The sequence below is a fragment of the Syngnathoides biaculeatus genome, chromosome 2 (genome assembly GCF_019802595.1).
Source record: "Syngnathoides biaculeatus isolate LvHL_M chromosome 2, ASM1980259v1, whole genome shotgun sequence".
Lineage (NCBI taxonomy): Eukaryota > Metazoa > Chordata > Actinopteri > Syngnathiformes > Syngnathidae > Syngnathoides > Syngnathoides biaculeatus.
The window spans coordinates 1,543,407-1,561,742 of NC_084641.1; the positions used below are offsets into that span (position 1 = coordinate 1,543,407).

At 42.3% G+C, this 18,336-nt stretch overlaps 3 protein-coding genes across 7 annotated transcripts in view; 2 read left to right on the forward strand and 1 right to left on the reverse strand.

The window, feature by feature from the left end:
* Nucleotides 1-6,937, forward strand: part of LOC133496413 (cyclin-dependent kinase 17-like) — a 40,326-nt gene extending 33,389 nt beyond the window's left edge. For 4 of the 5 annotated variants that reach the window (XM_061811993.1, XM_061811999.1, XM_061811984.1 and 1 more), the window contains 7 exons: nucleotides 27-147; nucleotides 1,164-1,261; nucleotides 1,429-1,534; nucleotides 1,614-1,656; nucleotides 1,753-1,843; nucleotides 1,926-2,003; nucleotides 4,433-6,937. In XM_061811993.1, the coding sequence (XP_061667977.1) occupies nucleotides 27-147; nucleotides 1,164-1,261; nucleotides 1,429-1,534; nucleotides 1,614-1,656; nucleotides 1,753-1,843; nucleotides 1,926-2,003; nucleotides 4,433-4,470 (575 nt within the window). In that variant the 3' untranslated portion in view covers nucleotides 4,471-6,937. The other variant, XM_061812017.1, reaches the window with a different exon arrangement.
* A 1,679-nt stretch (nucleotides 6,938-8,616) lies between these two features.
* Nucleotides 8,617-10,220, reverse strand: LOC133494422 (parapinopsin-like). Its single transcript, XM_061808249.1, has 5 exons — nucleotides 9,890-10,220; nucleotides 9,455-9,545; nucleotides 9,137-9,374; nucleotides 8,825-9,067; nucleotides 8,617-8,736 (listed from the first exon to the last, which is right to left on the reverse strand). The coding sequence occupies exons 1-5, from the start codon at nucleotides 10,218-10,220 to the stop codon at nucleotides 8,617-8,619; spliced, it is 1,023 nt and encodes a 340-aa protein (XP_061664233.1).
* A 1,953-nt stretch (nucleotides 10,221-12,173) lies between these two features.
* Nucleotides 12,174-18,237, forward strand: ddx20 (DEAD (Asp-Glu-Ala-Asp) box polypeptide 20). Its single transcript, XM_061812030.1, has 11 exons — nucleotides 12,174-12,418; nucleotides 13,907-14,001; nucleotides 14,361-14,529; nucleotides 14,764-14,878; nucleotides 14,958-15,100; nucleotides 15,202-15,340; nucleotides 15,434-15,492; nucleotides 15,601-15,683; nucleotides 15,766-15,871; nucleotides 16,353-16,454; nucleotides 16,840-18,237. Exons 1-11 carry the CDS (start codon nucleotides 12,223-12,225, stop codon nucleotides 17,946-17,948), a joined length of 2,316 nt encoding a protein of 771 aa, XP_061668014.1. The 5' UTR covers nucleotides 12,174-12,222; the 3' UTR covers nucleotides 17,949-18,237.
* Nucleotides 18,238-18,336: the final 99 nt, after the last annotated feature.

The following is an 18,336-nucleotide window of genomic DNA, read 5'->3' on the forward strand; positions in this document are numbered from 1 at the left end:
GTGCTTCTTTCCCCTCTTTAATTAAGGTTTGGCACGGGCCAAGTCTGTCCCCACAAAGACTTACTCAAATGAAGTAGTGACATTATGGTACCGACCTCCAGATGTGCTGCTAGGTTCCACTGAATACTCGACGCCCATAGACATGTGGTGAGCAAACACACACAGAGTGAGCTTCATGATCATTCAAAGCTAATGTTCATGGTATTCAAATTCAACTGAAATTCACACTGGGACAGAGTAGAGCAGGCTGTTTCACGTGAACAAAGTGAGATTATAAACAAGTAGTAAGCAAAGTCCTTAAGTCTTGGGTGGAGAAAATTGTCTGCTATTTCATTGAAGAATTTCTGTTCGGATGAAGGGAAACATAAAAAAAGGTGAGGTGATGTACGGCCGAGAGATAGGACCACGGAGGAAACAGCAGGAGCCAGTGCAAAAGATAATATGCTGTCACAGGATGCCAAATCAAAAAGGCGTGAGTCCAAAAGTCTGTTTCACATCCTCGCCCTTTGGTCACGCCATGACAACAACATTCAGCCCGCCCTATGTCTGGATTCAGGGACAAATTCCAGAAGACAATGTATCGGTCAGATAAGCTCACGACTTTGGACAGAAACGCCAGCTTGTGCCACTCAAGCGCATCACCTTGCCTCACAGTGTTGCGCCTGTCGTCCAGTCTGCGGACTGGCAAGGATCCTCCATTGGGCAAAAGGTGCCAGGGCCCCTGAATACTGACCAAACCTTCTCGCTTGGTAGTTTATGGAGGTAAAGGGAGTGCTGCTTCTCTCAGTGCACATGGCTGGCCTGCACCACTCCGTTAACTGGTGTATTTTCAGTTCCAGCAAAAACAGCAACTAAACCAAAAGAAATGGTAAACACTTGTAAACACGAACAAGTCGTGATATCACACAAGTAAAAAGTTCATCTATGTGAAAGTATACCTAGGAGTAGTCACAATAGACTCCAACACGTTTGAGAGCTCAATATACAAAGGCTCTGCTTCCTCTCAGATTGTGTAATATTGCAGCGTTACATTATGAGTGACAATCAATCGATGCACTGTACAGCAAAAGCTTTTCCTTACCAACTTATTTATGTATTCGTTTTTGTTGTTCTAAATCATTGCATTGCTCACTCCACTTGTTTTTCTTTGTGTGACTGTGTAGGGGTGTGGGCTGCATCTTTTATGAAATGATCACAGGCAGGCCTCTCTTCCCCGGATCCACTGTGGAGGACGAACTTCACCTCATATTCCGCATCCTCGGTGAGACTCAACAAGGGCTTTTCCAGTGCAGAAAATTCTTACTTTACTGTGTACTTACATGTATGTTTGTAGGGTCAACCTTTTCTCTAGGCAAATACATTTTACTCTCCCGTCAAAATTATGCAGACCTGAAACTGGTTAATAAGCTGAACTGTCAACTCTTTCAGGCACCCCCACAGAAGAAACTTGGCCTGGCATCAGCACCAGTGAAGAGTTCAAGACATATAATTTCCCCAAATACAACGGAGAGCCGCTTGTTAACCATGCTCCTAGGTATGTAGAAGAAGTAACAGACGAATCACACAATGAATGCGCAGTATGCAATATAATATTCATCTTTGCTGGCGTGCAGGATAGACAATGATGGTCACGACTTGCTCTCAGTGCTTCTGCAGGTAATGGACATACAATGAATCGAGAACTTATTTCCAATAAATACATCAATAAGTGATGGCCCTTTAACCCTTTCGTCTGTCTCTGTGCTATTCTAGTTTGAGGCAAAAAAGCGAGTGTCGGCCGAGGACGCTCTTAGGCACCCGTATTTCAGAACGCTTGGCGAGCAGGTTCAAACCCTGGCTGACAGTGAGTCAACTGCTGCTAACGAGTCCTGCTCCAATGCGCAAACTTGGCGCCATCCCACTCACTGCCTGTCTTGTGTTTTTAGCTGCATCAATCTTCTCCATAAAAGGCATTCAACTTCAGAAAGACCCAGGGAAGAGATCCGCCATCTACCCAGAGTCAAGTAAGTCTCTTGAGACGGGTAGCTAGAAGAGAAAGACAAACACGGAGGATATCTTAGTGGGAATAAGACAAGGACAGGCCTCGTCTCTCTCTTTCTTTCTCGCTTCCTCTCCACTTTATGTTTTCTTTCATGCTGCTGTGTGGTCATACTTGCTGAGCGCAGTGTCCTAGTCTTACGTCACTTTCATGTTCCCGAATCTCTAATACCGGTGGCTCCTGTGAGACATGACTGAGATGGTGCACTTTAGGTAGTAGTTGTGCTGTTTTTGTGACTAAGGATACGGATTCTCTTAGAATCCTCGTTTCTTCCAGGAAAAGTTACAAAATAAAATAGTGATCGCAGAATGGAAACAATGTCACAAATAAAAACATAACATACTCTGACAATTAGTCTTTATAGTGAGACAGGTTGCCACTGATGCACTCAAAAAATGATCAAGATCTTTAGCAAGTGATCCCTATTGTAAAAAAAAAAAAAAAAACACTACAAACTTTGCAGCGATGGCCGCTTTGCAAGAATAATGGTCCCTTATAATATTATTATTATAATTAGATATTTGTTCTTGTTGGTTTATTGTCAAGTACAGTGGTGCCTTGAGATACAAGTTTTTTTGTGTGTGTCCACCTTCATGACTCAAATCACTCTCATCTCAAGTCCTCTGCATTGAATCCATAGGAGCCCTCCACAACCAGAGGCATTGCGGCCCGCGGCTGCCGAGGACAGCACCACAGGAAATAAAATAACTTTAAAAAATAGATATAGGAGTAAAATAAAGAATAACTAGGTAAACAAGCAAATGAGTAGCTAAATAAGTGTCTAAATGAAAAATATCGACCTCAATTAAAAACGAGATGAGTCTTGTGGCTCCTTTAAAAAAAACAAAAAACATAAACAGTCTACGTTCCTGATGCCCTGTGGAGGCACGGACCATTATGGCTGAATGCACCCTGTTCGTGGGGTTTTCTTCTAGATTTTGGAATAATTCAAAGGCCAGTGCCAGAGGACCTCAGAACCTGTGAGAAATTATCAAATGCAGATGGGATAGATTTTATAATCCAAGAATATTGAGTCATTTAAAAACAAGTACAGGAACATTGAAATCAACCTTGAAACACATTGCGCGCCAATGCGGTACAGTTTATCCATTTGATTGTAACTGTATGTTAACAACTGGAACCAGGAACTTGTGCACAAACAAATCAACCAGTTCGCAGTCTATGTGTGAGTTTTGTTTCCTTTCTCTCTACTGTGTAGTCCCTCTGTTCCTTTTCGTTGTCTCTGCACCCATTCACTCTTCTATCGCAATGTTCATCTTTTCCTAAATACTTTCTGTCTCCTTTGTGCTCCCTACTCCACATACTTCTTTATTCCCGACTCCCATTCCTAAAAAGCGATGGCCCATAAGCTAGGCTCCGCACCCTCGCAGTACTTCCAGAGAGAAGCAGCCAATCCCAGGCCACAGAGTCACAATCTCTCCTCCACTTCCACTGGCTGAGTGGCCGCTACCATTCTGGTAAATACGGTCTCTTTCACACTGTCTGTATCATGTTGTCTGTTTTCTTTCTTTTTTTTTTTTTTTTTTTTAATCTATTTGACTGTCATTTTGCCCCTTTTTCTCTCCCCAGTTGCACACTCTTTGTTGCGATGCCACATTCAGTACGTCTGTCCCAGTGAATCAACTCAAAAAATTAATTTCTCATCCTTCCTTTGCAGGAGACTCTTATGTAGTCCTAACTAGCTTTTCCTCACATTTCACGTCCTGCACCAACATCTCAACTTCCATCTTCTTTTTCCTAGAGCAAACCCAACCTTTCTGCCAGGGAACAACAATCAATTGGTAAAAGATGGGGAGTCATTTGATTCTTTTTATCTGTAGTCCTCTTTAGGTTTCTCCAGAGAGAGACGTAGTCTTGTTGTTGAGCATGTAGGTAAGGCCTGAAATGGTGTGATTTTATTTTTTTTTCCAACTAGTAGCATGGATATAGTGTAGTGTGGGTTTTGTTGCAGTGTTTGACTTGATCCTGGTGAGTATATTTACACAGTTTTCTCTGTATTTGTCACCAATAATATAACTATTTCAATCTTTGGCAAAACTGCAATGTTCATAATAAATTTGTGAGTAACTGGTTTGCACTGATACTTGTTTTTACGTGAATTCTTACATGTTGTCTTAATTTTTATTCCCCAGCATGAAAATCTATGTTTTTCAAAGCTTATCAGCAAAAATCTAAATCTGACTGATAACCTCCAGATGTAGCTGGAGGCAGTTATGCGCATTGAATGGAGAAATGCTGTGGGAATAAAATGCCCTTGATCACGTACTGATACAATGTTTACATGCCCAGTCGCCGTGCAACATTTCCTTTCATGGGCTTGGTGTGAAATCTTCGTGTGTTTGGCCAACATGTTCGTCTCTGTCTGTCTCTCAGCTCAGGGAAAGGGCAGAAGGCAGAGTGTGTTGTTCTAGCGGTGTCGGATGGCCCCAGAAGTGAGGAGATCCACGACTAAAGGAGCAATTCCGTCAGAGACAAACATTCAGCGACCACATCACGTGCACTGGAGGAGCGACACACTCTCACTTGATGAAGAAAATCATACACATGTCCACATAGAAACATCAACAGATCTGGGACTGAAGAATTCAAATGTGACTAAAGAATAATGCTCTCCCCAGACAGGAAAAAAAAAGGCTAATTAGAAATGTGTGTGACCACTAAAGGGGAAACTGGGAGAGTTTGAGTCTCCTTGCTGCTATTACCGCTGCTGTCCAGACGGGGGCAGTGTCAATGTGGGGCCCAAACACAACTTGAACTGTGAAGAAGCTGGAGTGACAGTGGCCCGAATTCATATGAACTGCATCACATTTCAGTCTGTGGACTTGTGCTGTACATAAACAGACAACAGAGCTCTTCTCTTTTCTCATGAAATGCCTCAGCCTCAATCCAAACTCGACATTTTGCACCTCACCTTGGCCCTTTATTATATCATCTGTAGAGGATGCATGAACGTGTACGCACACACACACACACACACACACAAGCTTCATTCTCCAGCTCCATGATTCTCCGTTTTACGCACACACAAACAGTACCCCTTATGTTTCACTTGAAAGTATGGTGTGTGTGTGTGTGCACGCGCGTTGGTATCAATGGCGTTTTTCGGAGATGAACTTTAGCACCTTATTGACCTAGAGGTCAAGGACACTGTACTTTACCTCATGCGTCAGAGTTAGGTTATAATCTAAATCTAATCGAATCTAAATGGCAAACCATTCATTATTGGAGCCGCTTATCCTCACAAGGGTCTCGTGAATGACGAACCAAAAACAAAAAAACCCCACTAATCATTGGATAAACTTGGTAGATGATTTACATTACTACAATAATGGACACTGTAAAGAATATTCTATTAAAGTGTCACGACAATGAGTTAAAGAAAGTGTACAAGTCCTCACCTGCTTATCCTTAGACACCCCCTTTGCCTTGACTCACAATTTATTGTGTGTGATATTAGAGGCGTTGTTGTTGAACTGTTCTTTGCACCTAATTTTACCTCTTTGGATCACCGGTAGATGATTCAACAGTCCCAATCCTCTCCTCGACCAGCTCCATGTGCAGTGTCTATTTTTACACTTGATTTTTTTGGGAGGTGGGGGCAGGTTCATTTTTGTATATACGATTACTCAGTACTTCTCAGAAGCAACGGTATTTCCGATTCATGGTATTTCTCAGTCTTTGCTGTGCTCCCGCTGTAATAGGGTTAGGCGACTGGCTGGGAAGGTGTTGCACATTCCTTGAGCTCAGGACTTAATTGCTTGTGTTGTTTTTGTGGGTGCTGCAAGGTGGCGGCTGAACCTCAGTGAAACCCCGTTAGAGCAGAATATGTTTGCCCCAAAATCCCTTTGCAAGGCTTTATTGCGAAGTATCTTTCTGCGTTGATGCGCCAGCTCTTTTGTGGTCCCTGTTCTCTTTTATATAGGCTCCGATGAGACTACCTAGTGTGTATTGTAACCCTCTTGAAGCATGTTTTTGTATTCCACACGCCCATGTTTCCAGGTGGTATGTGAAATTGCTGGAAAAGGAACATCACCAAATGAGTCCAATATTTGCATGGCATATGAGCTAATAATCATCACACCAAACATCACATTGAACCCAAGGATAACGATGGGAAAAAAAGGGTTAGTGTTGCTTTGGGACCAGTTAACAACTTGAGTGTCTTCGGTGGAGTCTGTAGAAGTGGGTCACCAGTTAGATAGTGGAGCTTGAAGCACTCTGAAACCAAGTTGTTACATATTTCTAGCTGCCAGAAACCTCCAAGCACACATACACATCCGTTTCACACACCAGTAGACTAACATGTCAAAGTGTACTGTATCGCCGAGACGGATTATGGGTATAGATTGGAGTGTCACGGTTTTCTGGCGCTGACCTGGGATCATCTCAGACTGGGATCTGATCTCAGGTCTCTGGCTGTCTGGACTACTCCACCACGCGTGTGGCAGTATGTAGCATGTACATAGATGATGGCTCACTTTGTATGTATAGAGAAGTGTATAGGTTTGATACTGATATTCACATTCTGCCCTTTTTGTGTTTCTTCAATGAAAGTCATAGCAATATTTCTGTAAACGATAAAAAGCCAAGGTATTCCATAATGGGGTGAAAATTATGACTTTTGAGGGGTGACTGATTCAGCTGTAAAACTTGACAAAGAAAGCGACAAGGATGTCGGTCTTTTATGTTTTTGCTGTTTATGCAGATGGGTTTCATAGGTTGAAATTTAGGAAGGGTCATGCAACACTTCTCGATTATTTTGGGGTATTTTTCCAGTGAAAGCCATGATGGTAGTAAGAAGGTGGTTGTGTAAAGTGGTTACTCAAGGAGAAAAAGAGATGTGTACACCAAGTTAAAAAATAAAAGTTGTGTTATTAACTTTTGTTTGTCCATCTTTTGATGCTATGAATATTTGACACAAATATTTTGATTTATACTTGTGGCTGTGGTCAAATTACACATCTGCTAATAAGCACCTCACACAAAAGACATATAGTAATTTTAATTGGGAAAACTTTTTTACTTTGATAGTATCTTCAAAAAATAAATGTGTCACTCTAATATTCAGGCAACAACGCCTACATTGAAAAATACATGCGCACAAGTAACATGATGGATAATAGCCCCATCTCTAAAGAAATTTAATGTCATCTTTATTACATTCAGAGTTCTCAGAGTTCCTGTGATGATTTACAAGTATTTAATAGTTTATGGGCTTATTCAGTGGATCTAAAAAGTCGACACACCATTACAGAAATGCCAGAATTTTTTGTTATGGAAAACAATTAACCCAAGAAAAATAATCAAAAGTTTTTCACAAACAGCATTGTGTAATTTTTTTTTTAATCTTTTTGAAGAGGGTAAATGAAAATAAAGTGAAATCATGTGGGTGGCACGGTGGTGCAGCTGTAGAGTGTTGGCCTCACAGTTCTGAGGACTGGGGTTGAAATCCCGCCCCAGTTGTCTGGAGTTTGCGTGTCCTCCTTGGGCCTGTGTGGGTTTTTTTAGGGGCACTCCGGTTTCCTCCGACATCCCAGAAAACATGCATTAATTGGAGACTAAATGTCCCCTATAGGTGTGGATGTGAGTGCGACTGTTGTCTCTCTCCATATGCCATGCGATTGGCTGTCAACCAGTTCTGGGTGTACCCTGTCTCTGGCCCATTGACAGCTGAGATAGGCTCAAGCACTCCCCGCGACCCTTGTGAGGATAAGCGGCTAAGAAAATCGATGGATGGTTGAACCCATGTGATTGCACAAGTGTGCACACCCCCTTAAAACAGATTTGGCTATGTTCAGAATCAGCTAGGTCAGCATTGCGAATTAGTTTTCTCAATTGTCTTCCCTGGATAAATAAAGGATAAATTTATAATATGTATTTTTTTTAAAAACTGTTTCTGGTTGAACCCAAAACAAGTTCTGTTGTTCTCATAAACTTTTCCTGACAGTTTTTTTGTTCATTCGTTCATTTGTTTGTTTGTTTTTGCTTGCAGAAGCCTAAAGGTTTTGTGTTAACACTGGCTTGCTTTTAGACCCTGTTCAGAATCTCCAGTCAAAATCCAATCAAAGCTCCAGTTTGAGGTGATAAAAAGAGCCCCAGGAGAGCTGTTATGTTTGTGCCAAACATACCTTTTGGAATTATTGTTGAAATGTTCAACTTTGGTTCCACTGCACCAAAATAGATTTCCTCAATCCCCTCAAATGTTTGGGAGGTTTTAAGTTATATAAATGGTGAACAATCTTTTGAAATAGTTTATCTTTTCATGTCTCTTTTTTTTTTCCATGAAAATTTAAACAAGGGGGTGTAGACTTTTTATATCCACTGTATTTTATTTAATGAGCATACTGTGCAACCACCTTAGATAGGGCAAAATGAAAAGTGTTTTACCCTGACGTTGTACAAGAGTTGTACATCACTTCAAATGTCAACAACAGTAAACAATGTTGAAATATTAACCCCCTCAAAGTGGACATCATTTGCATTATTCTATTATTATAATTGTACAGTAAATGTATAATTTGGAGATGGTCATTACGTCTGATGAGCATATTTGTCTTTCAAAAATCCCTTTGGTTTTTAGGGACGCAAGCAACTGCTGTCTCCACCTTGGAGATTTGTGCCTCTGAGGCCCCGGGGTTCCATCCACACAGAATAGAGGGAACAGCATATGTTCGAAACTGGAAAAAGAAAAAAAAAAAAAAACAATACCACATGGTGAGGTTTATGTATTTGGAATTCTGGCGAATGTGACTGCAGATGCTTTACCTGTCTGTTCATGAAAACGTAAATGATGGGGTTGTAGAAAGTGCTGCTCTTCGCAAAGTAGATGGGTATGGTTGCGACAAGCGGGTCGATTTTTAGGGTGGAGTCTACGATGACAGCCAAAGCCATGCTAGCGTACGGCAGCCAGGTCACCAGAAAGACCAGCACCATGACGACAACCATCCGTGCCACTTGCGCTTCCACTCGGTGTGTGCTGGCAGCCTCAGACACCTGCAGCTTGCTCACCTGGGACGCCAACGTGCAGACGTGTCACTTCACAACTATTCACAAAAAGCAACAATTTCCACTTCTCACCTGCCGCAGGGTCCACAGGAGCCGCATGTAGGACACCATAATGATGGAAAAGGGCACGGCAAAGCAGAGCAAAAAGTAGATGACTATATATGACATACTGCCTGCATCCCGGCTGTACCAGTTGGGGGCACAGGAGGTTTTGATACCCTCCAGCTCAAAACTCCCCCAACCAAACAATGGTGGCGTGTTCCACACAAAGGACCACACCCAAGACAGCACCACTCCAGCGATTGCGTGCCTGATAAGAAGCAGTGACGCTTGAGCGTTAGCGCATTTTGTCCTTTTAGCTGCTTGATGGGACAAACTAATGATGCTTACCTGGTCTGGAAGAGTACGGCACCCATTGGATAGCATACCACGATGTAACGCTCCACAGAAATGACTCCAATTGTACACAGACTTGCGATACCTGCGAGACACAGGAGGAATTTAATATTTCAAACGAAACAAATGTTTCATTGCAATAGCATTATGTCTCTATCTACACAAAGCACATCTTTTAATTTAAGGCTCATAAAAGAAATATGCAAAAGTGAAGCTTTGAAAACAAATTGAGAAGCCGCAAATCCATCAAGTAGCCATACATAATTGAAACTACCTTCACAAGAACTTCTGAATATGTTGTTATAAAACTGTATTATCACATACTCTCTTTCTTATGTATCCTTAGTACATTATACACACACACACACACACACACACATACACACACACACTCACAAATGCATGTAGCAGCTTGGCAGAGAGACATACCAAAAAAGGCCACAGCGAAGCCTTCTAATGTACAGCCCGTGCGTCCAAGACTGAAGTATCCCATGGCAGTGGTCACTGTGGTGGGCAGCCCACCAAAAACAGCACAGCCCAGGTCACACACAGCCAGGCTGACCAGAGCATAGCTGAGAGGCTGCCTCAGTGGCTTGTGTCGCACGATCACCACAATCACCAGGACGTTGAGAATGATCCCCAAAATAGAAAACACACCCATGATAACGGCCAACATGGCATAGCCAGACCGAGAGAGGAGCTCTGCTTTGGCATCGCTGACAGAAAATGAGGAGTTTCCGTGAGGCATTTTGTGCTCCATTTTGTCATTTAAGTGAAATGGGCTCAGGTGGACTGAGTTTTTGCCGATATGTCCGAATACTTAACATTAGCAGCCCGCTGCCTGCTTACTGAAAAACTCACCGACCAAATTCAAAACATCCACAGGTCAAACGTGTTAAAATTAAAACTTGACTGCAAAATCACGGTGGTCTTCATGTTCCAAATTAAGGATCCAACTCTATAAATAAACCAATAAATTCAAGATTTTCAATGTTGCAGTACAAAATGAACATCAGAAGCAATCCTCAAAATAAAACCACGGAGAGAGGAGCCAGATCATGATATGTAGTTCCTTCTAACCAAATCCGCAGATCCGGATTGTGATGGCAATAATTCTGACTAATAACCTGTAAGACTGCACTTCCCGTGATTGTGTGTGTGTGCGTGTGTGTGTGTGTGTGTGTGTGTGTGTGTGTGTGAGAGAGAGAGAGAGAGAGAGAGACCAGCTCTTTGCAAGGTGACATACACAACATGAGTTTGGCAGTGTTACCCAACCTTTTTCGAGTCAATGTACATCTTCCCACATCCTAAAAAAACATGCATGGTAGATTAAAGCTCCACTGACATGAAATGCATGATTTTTTTAGTAGGTTTTTAATAATAATAATTTTTAAAAAGGCAGCGGGAATGGACCCATCCGTTTTTTCACCACAAAACATATATAGCTTTTTGTAAGTCCCGCCATGAAAATCCTCTCGAGGGATTTGTTTTGGAGAACAAGCAGGAAGTGACGTTATCAGCAGACGCCCACTCAGGCGGCCTTTTGTGTTTATACCAGTTTTACAGGCGGGAAGGTTGCTCCTTGTTCGTTCGTGTTAGCCAAAATGCTGGCTTGTTGTATTGCTGGATATTGCTTGAACACTCGGGAGGATGGATTCATTCTTCATATGTTTCCAAAACGTCATGAAAAATGGATTGCACAGGTGCAACGGACGAGAGCTTCATGGGTTCCAAATCACAGGCAGGTGTGTATAGAGCTACTAAAAAAAATAATAGTTGAGCGGGGGGGATGTAATCCTCTCAGAACATAACAAAATATCTATGTACGTAAATCAGTGGTGCTAAATGTGTCGATGTGAGCGTCGGCGCCGTACCGCTTTACGGCGTTGCTCGTGGCTGAGTACGCTATATACTGTCATACATACTGTCGGGGAGTCTGTTGTTAGTTAGAAGTGATCCGCATATCATCTAAATATGGCTCAAAATGATAGTGTAACATTGCCCGGTCACGTCACTCGATTGTGAGATGTTTTCTTCTTCAAAAAGAGCATCCGTGTCAGAAGGAGCGTCAAAAAAATTCCTTCCTCTCCCATAGCAGGTGCCACTACGTGTTTTCAATGGCAAATGTCTCAGTGTGACGTCTGCTGATGACGTTTCAGGCAATATGGCTACCACTTCGATGTCGAGTGAGACAGCTGTAACTTTACGCATGGATGACACGCTCTCCAGTCATATTTATTTTTTCGTATAGACATTGAAGTGAATAATGTTATATGTATTTTTCATTACAATATCTATTTTAGAATGTTTATAGGCATGTCACTTGAGCTAAAATTGAAGGCTCTAAATTGTAGGTGTGAATGTGAGCATGAATGGTTGTTGGTGTCTATGTCCCCTGCAATTGGCTGGCAACCAGTTCAGGGTGTATTCCACCTCCTGTACTCAAATACAGAGTCTGTGTACTTTTTTCCATCTCGGCACATTGATGTACTATTGTAATACAATTGCAATTGTGTAATTGGAACACAGCCACAAAGTTTGTTCATGACTGCTAATAGTTTTACCTTAAGCTAACACGCTCCCCTTCAGAAATCTAGAATTGAAGAAGTATTTTGCATTAAAGGTCCAACGTCTTCAACAAAGAAGATCAATCCAGTGACCTTGAGCCAACCTTTACAGATCTTCCGCCGGTCGCTAGAAGGCAGTGTAGTCTAAATTGTCCGCTTTAAGTGGCACTCTTTGACTACAGGCTGGAAAGAAACATGGCGGCCTCCGGCAGGAAAGCGGCTCATGATATAGAAACACGAAACAGGACCGACGATGTCATTTTGACGGAGGGAATCGACTTTAGGTCGCTGTTAATCTCTGAGGTCGTGTTGGACGGACTGTCAGCTGCTGGTTTTCAAAAACCCTCCCCGATCCAGTTGAAGGCAATCCCCCTCGGCCGCTGCGGACTCGGTACCTCTTTTTACTAATCAAGAAAGCTCCATCGGGTTTTACTTTTCCGCAAATAAATAAATAAAACCGAATCATTGTTGACACGAATTACATTTTCTGACAGGGTTTGTAACGATTGAGCAGAGCCCGCAATGCATTCTCTGCTGTTCCAAACACTATCAGAGCCGCTCACCCGCATTTACATCTTCGGTTCTGTTAGCTCTTCCATACAAATCATACAAATGTATTCCCTAAAGTACCAAAAGCTTGTAATTGGCTTGATGCTGAAATTGAGTTTTTTTTTCTTCGTGAAAGTGCTTGAAATAAGCTTTCCAATGACACCAAAATCAATGTGATAAGTTAAGAACTAACATTTATTACACTTTGAAGTTTGGAAATTAGGTGTAAATGCTTTTGGTTTCCCTTAGAAACAATGGGAAGTCTGTGATCGAAGTGTTTTTTTTTTTTTTTGTTTGTTTTTAGTTTTTTTTTTTTTTACTGAATAAAATGCCCATAACGTTCTTAATTCTTTAGATATTCCTTTGAAACTTTCAGATAATGATCATTGGCTAATCACCAGCCTTTTCTATTAAAAAAAAAGTAAAATAAAATGGCACTATAAAAACTATTACAATAGCTTATGAAGTGTGGCTTTACTAATAAAATAAATGACCGTCATTTGCCAAATAAAATGTAAACGGGGAATATAAAAGAAACACTTTCATTTATTCAGTTTACAAATGACAAAACACTGTTTTATCATGACATATTTTGGGGTTTAGGAGGAAACCAATGCAGGCACTGGGAGAACATCCAAACTCCACACAGACGAGGGGTTGGTATTGAACCCAGGTCCTCAGAACTGTGAGGCCAACGCTTTACAGCTGCTCCACCGTTCCACCACATTAAACATCATTTTCCCTTTTTGTTTTACACTATTGATGATTATTTGTGATGTGTATCTGCCATCTGGCAAATTATGAAAAAAGAAACGCAGGAAGCAAATAGACAGCTGTTGCTTAAATTGGTCATTAACATCCAGCTCCAAGATTGCAAATAGAATGCAGAAGAATAGATTGTGGCATTCTGCTTCCATTTCAGATTCAAAAGTATAACTTTTCAGATAACTTTAATGGAGATTTCAAGTATATGAAAAGGGGATTCCAATTTGAATTACCGTTCATATGGCGAATTGTTGTAAGCTGTACATATGACATGGTTCATTCTTCGGCAACAGTTTGGGTGAAAAAAATAGTTGAAAAACCGTATCATAAGTTTTTGAAAAGTAGGGGAAACAAACACTAACATTCCGCTACACAGTAGGTTGCTCACTTTTCAAAATGTGTTCAGCTATGGTTCCTGCTACATGTTTTTCCTGTGTTGGTGACATACTGTATGTTATGCTTGCAATCCAGCTTCCAGCATTCAGCTGCTCAGTTGTAAATGCGAATTGGGGGTATTTGTCAAATCCATTGTTCATATTTGCTGACGATAACTGTCTTCTTTCAGATTTGATTGTACAGGCCAAATCTGGCACAGGAAAGACCTGTGTGTTCTGCACAATTGCTCTGGATTCTCTGGTCCTGGAAAATTCTGCCACACAGGTGAGTACAATCGCAGCCGCAATTTTAGAAGGCCTTGGCAATGTAAGGTACTTTGATACCCTCTAAAATGAGAATTATGCTGAGCTTTACCCTCACTTCACTAACAGATGGCTGTGTGTTAATCATTTTGGTTATGGGGTCTTAAGCTGATGAGGTTAAGATGCTCAGTCTTGTATGCTTAAATGAAAGTGGACAATAATTGATAAAGAAGAGGCACATCTGATCTGTCTGCAGTAAAGTGCACATTGATTTGATTAGCTGCAGGCTCTTACTGATTGGGAGCGCCCCCGCAATTCTTTGGCTCCAATCTGCCCCAATCAAACGTAAGTGCTTGTTGACTTTTACTTTGACCCGTGCAGGTCCTCGTGCTGGCTCCTACGCGAGAGATAGCCGTGCAGATCCACTCCGTCGTGATGGCGATTGGCTGTGCCATGGAGGGCTTGCAGTGCCAGGTGTTCATCGGGGGCCGGCCTTTGAGTCAGGACAAACTCCATCTGAAGAAATGCCACGTGGCTGTGGGCTCACCTGGTGAGAGGCCAGTCATTACATGTTCGCGTCACTAGATGTAATGGAAGAAATCCAACATTGGGATATTTTATATCGTTACTAGTCGCCATAGAGATCTTTCTTTCTTAAGTCAGAAACCAAAGCAAAGCACATTTTCACATAAAGCAATATTGATTCCAAAGAGGTTAAAGTCACACAAAGCAATTTTCTATTCTTGTATGAAAAAAAATAACCCGCCCCCTCATAATTTCACAGGTCGTATCAAGCAGCTTATTGAGCTCGGCATGTTGTCCACGGCCAGCATTCGTCTCTTTGTTCTGGATGAGGCTGACAAGCTGCTGGAGGAGGGCAGCTTCCAGGAACAGATAAAGTGCCCATCATTCTTGAGCTTCTCCTTCCAAATCTGTACAAATGAAATGTCTTAAGTGAGCCAAAGCTTTTACTTACAGCTGGATATACTCCTCACTGCCGGTGAACAAACAGATGCTGGCACTCTCTGCGACCTACCCAGAATCTCTGGCTCAGCACCTGACCCACTACATGAGAGATCCTACTTTTGTCAGACTCAACCCCAGGGACATGGAACTCAAAGGCACATGCGCTTCATCCATTAAAGCCTCTTGCATTTTTGCTGACTGATTAGACAACAAATGGTCTCTCCTTTGCCTGCTGCCCATGTTTGGCGAATGCTAGGCCTGAGGCAGTATTACAAGCTGGTGCAGTCCCATCCGGTACCTCATAAGGTCTTCGAGGAGAAGGTGCGACACTTGCTTGAGCTCTTCAGTAAAATACCTTTCAACCAAGCCCTTGTCTTCTCGAACCTACACACAAGGTGATTAGGATTTGATTGATGTTCAAAGTTAACTATACCTAGAAATGAGGAGGTAAGTTACAATAATGATGTTGTGCATTTTCCACCCCACAGGGCTCAGCATCTGGCAGACATTTTGTCTTCTAAAGGCCTACCCGCTGTTTGTATCTCAGGTGAGAGGGAGAGGGCAGTGGGCTTTTGTTTTTCACTTGGCATCGCTGTGTTAGGATAGCATGACAGAAAAGTGTTCCAATTTCTCTGTTGTAATAATAATGGTACAGGCGGTCTGAGTCAGGAACAGAGACTTGAGGCCATGTCCAAATTGAAGCATTATCAGTGCAGAGTGCTAATCTCCACTGACCTGGTGAGTCAAATCCACCCCCCACTTTTTTTGGGGTAATTAAAAATTGTTAGTATCAGTATACTTTTTGTTGCCCCCTTGTTAGACCTCCAGAGGCATAGATGCAGAGAAGGTCAACCTGGTGATAAATCTGGACGTGCCACAGGACTGGGAAACGTACATGCACCGAATCGGACGAGCCGGGCGCTTCGGTCAGTGTCCACTGTAGAAAAGTTGTACGACTTGAAATAGTTATTTTATTTTCAAACCTAAAAAGGGTTATAAGTTGTCATTGTAAGTACTGTTTTTCCTGAATTTAATTGTGTTTAAGAATATGGTTCCTTCCGTACACACCCGCCTAGCTTCCGAGATCTGACGAGATCGGGTGTTCTCAGGGTAGCATGGTTGTAAGCCACTGGTGTAGTTCATCTACCAAGTCTTTATTTCGTGTTGTAATTGTACCTCATAAATGACGAGGAGAAAACAGATGAGCAAGCAGGACAACCGCCTCCTTCCAAAAAAAAAAAAAGAAAAATCACCTGTGTGGAATGACAACAAAGCCAATGACTGACAACAAAGCATATCTTCTGATGCATGTTACTTTTTGGCGAGAAATGTAAAAAGCAATTGTTAAGCCGCAGTAGACTATGTGCATCATGACACATTCTAATCGGGGTCAAACCCTGTTTGCAGGCACCCAGGGGCTTGCTGTGACTTACTGTTGCCATGGTGAAGAGGAGAACAAGATGATGGCCATCGCTCAAAAGTGTGGCCTGAGTTTGACGGCGTTGCCATGTAAGCCCCGCCCACATATTGGCGAGCACTTTGCTTGAAGTGTGCTTAGTATCTTTCCTGTTAGTTTGTTTAACATAGTATAGTCATATTTGTACCAAGATGTATTTTTTGAAGGTTCAACTTATAAATATATTTTTTTTCCCCACAGTGAGATTTCTATTTTAAGGATCTTGGCAACAGCTACGTAGATACAATGATATCACACATTACAACCCACTGACAAATTCACAAAACACACAGCTAAAAGAGACTATTGGTGAATGTTTCCATTGTCACACAAACACACATTCTCACGCAAATTGCTCATGAAATTTATCAGAAGTATTACACATAGTGAAAACAGGGCAAAAGAATTCTTGATCATACTTGTCTTCTTTCAATGTAGCCACCATTGATGCTGGACTGATGGCCGAGCAGTGTGACTGGGATGTCTGTTCCGAAGCGTCAACTCTGTGCCTCCAATCTCGGATGTTCTCCAGGAATGAGAGAAATAAGGAGGTGCGGCCCAAAGCGTCTTCGCCTGCTGTTTCCACCATCGTCACAGAGGAGGCTCAGGAGGCCGGAGAGCCAAACATGAGCCGAGCAAAAGCCCGCCTTGGAGCTGAAAGGCTTTCCGGAAAAGAATATCCTGCACCAAAAATGCCGCTGCAGATCCCTTCTAAAGCGGCACCAACTCGTAAAGAATTGCAAGACGCGCTGCCCAAGATCCGTCCACTCAGCTCATTTAAGAGCCGCGGGTCCACGTTTATGACCTTCGAGGAGGCTGAGCAGGACTTCCAAGCGTTCATTATGACAGGGCTGGGAAGATCGGTGCAAATCGTCAGGGAATTCAGCGGCCAGGGAAAGGGCGGTGATCATAACGGGCACAGAGAGGTTACCACGCTGGACGACGACGATGGAGGTGAGATCTGTCAAGGATGGAAATTGGAGCGGAACCCCGGAAGAGCGACTTCCAGTTCGTCATTGTCTGAAGATGACATGGAGGAGAACTCAAAGGCAAACTTAATTATTGCTGCAGCCAGTGAGAGCACTGTCGTCTCGCACACTCAGACAGAAGAGCCATTTGCACCAGAAGCTCCTGTAATATTCCACACAGCAAATGCAACAAGGACCAGAACTTCATCCCTGGCTGACAATTTTAAATCAATGCTCGGTACTAAAGCGGACACGCAACCTAAACAGGTGTCTTCGGCCAAAATGAGGAGAAACGATTTAACAAACAAGAAAGGTAGGATGGAAAAGTGTAGCAGCAGGAAGCCAGACACAATGAAGATGGAGCAAACATGGGAAAGGGATGATGACAAGTATGACATGGAGGATAACTCCAGTGCTGAGAGTTATTGGAGAGAGTGCTACAGAGCCTGGAATGATTACTACGCCTCGTTTTCTTCTTTCGACGAGGAGAGTTACCGAGGCTACTACAGTGCCGCTCACAACTGGATGGCAGCGTACCGCATGAACACCGTTTACATGGAGGAACTCCTCAAACACTGATTACGTGTGCCTGAATGTCAGTAGGTGGGTCAATATTGCTATGAGGCGCCTTTCGGATCGGTTTGAAAATGCAGCAGAAGAACAAAACTGACATCTTATTGTAAGTGGCCAAACAATTTCCACACATAAAAGTAAAATGTTTCTTTTGCCTTTTTCATTGGATGCACATGGTTGTGGAGTGTTGCACATGGTATGTTTTTTTTTCATAGTTATTTAATAAAACAACTTTTAATCATACATATACACTAATTTCACAATTATATTAAACATTTTCCATGTTTCCCTGAAATTGCTGTTCACAGTGTGGTGGTAAGAAACCCTCTTGTTTTCAGGATATTTACAACCCACATTTTGACCTATTTCCATTGAGGCTCAAACGGACACATTC

Excerpts from the sequence above, each read along its gene's own strand:
- LOC133494422 (XM_061808249.1), bottom strand. The coding sequence starts at position 10,220 with ATGGAGCACAAAATGCCTCACGGAAACTCCTCATTTTCTGTCAGCGAT. Across the intron at positions 9,375-9,454 it reads GCCGTACTCTTCCAGACCAG|GCACGCAATCGCTGGAGTGG; the intron begins GTAAGCATCATT and ends GCTTCTTATCAG. Across the intron at positions 8,737-8,824 it reads ACGTTTTCATGAACAGACAG|TTTCGAACATATGCTGTTCC; the intron begins GTAAAGCATCTG and ends TTCTTTTTCCAG.
- ddx20 (XM_061812030.1), top strand. The coding sequence starts at position 12,223 with ATGGCGGCCTCCGGCAGGAAAGCGGCTCATGATATAGAAACACGAAAC. Across the intron at positions 15,101-15,201 it reads CAGGGACATGGAACTCAAAG|GCCTGAGGCAGTATTACAAG; the intron begins GCACATGCGCTT and ends GGCGAATGCTAG. Across the intron at positions 16,455-16,839 it reads GAGTTTGACGGCGTTGCCAT|CCACCATTGATGCTGGACTG; the intron begins GTAAGCCCCGCC and ends CTTTCAATGTAG.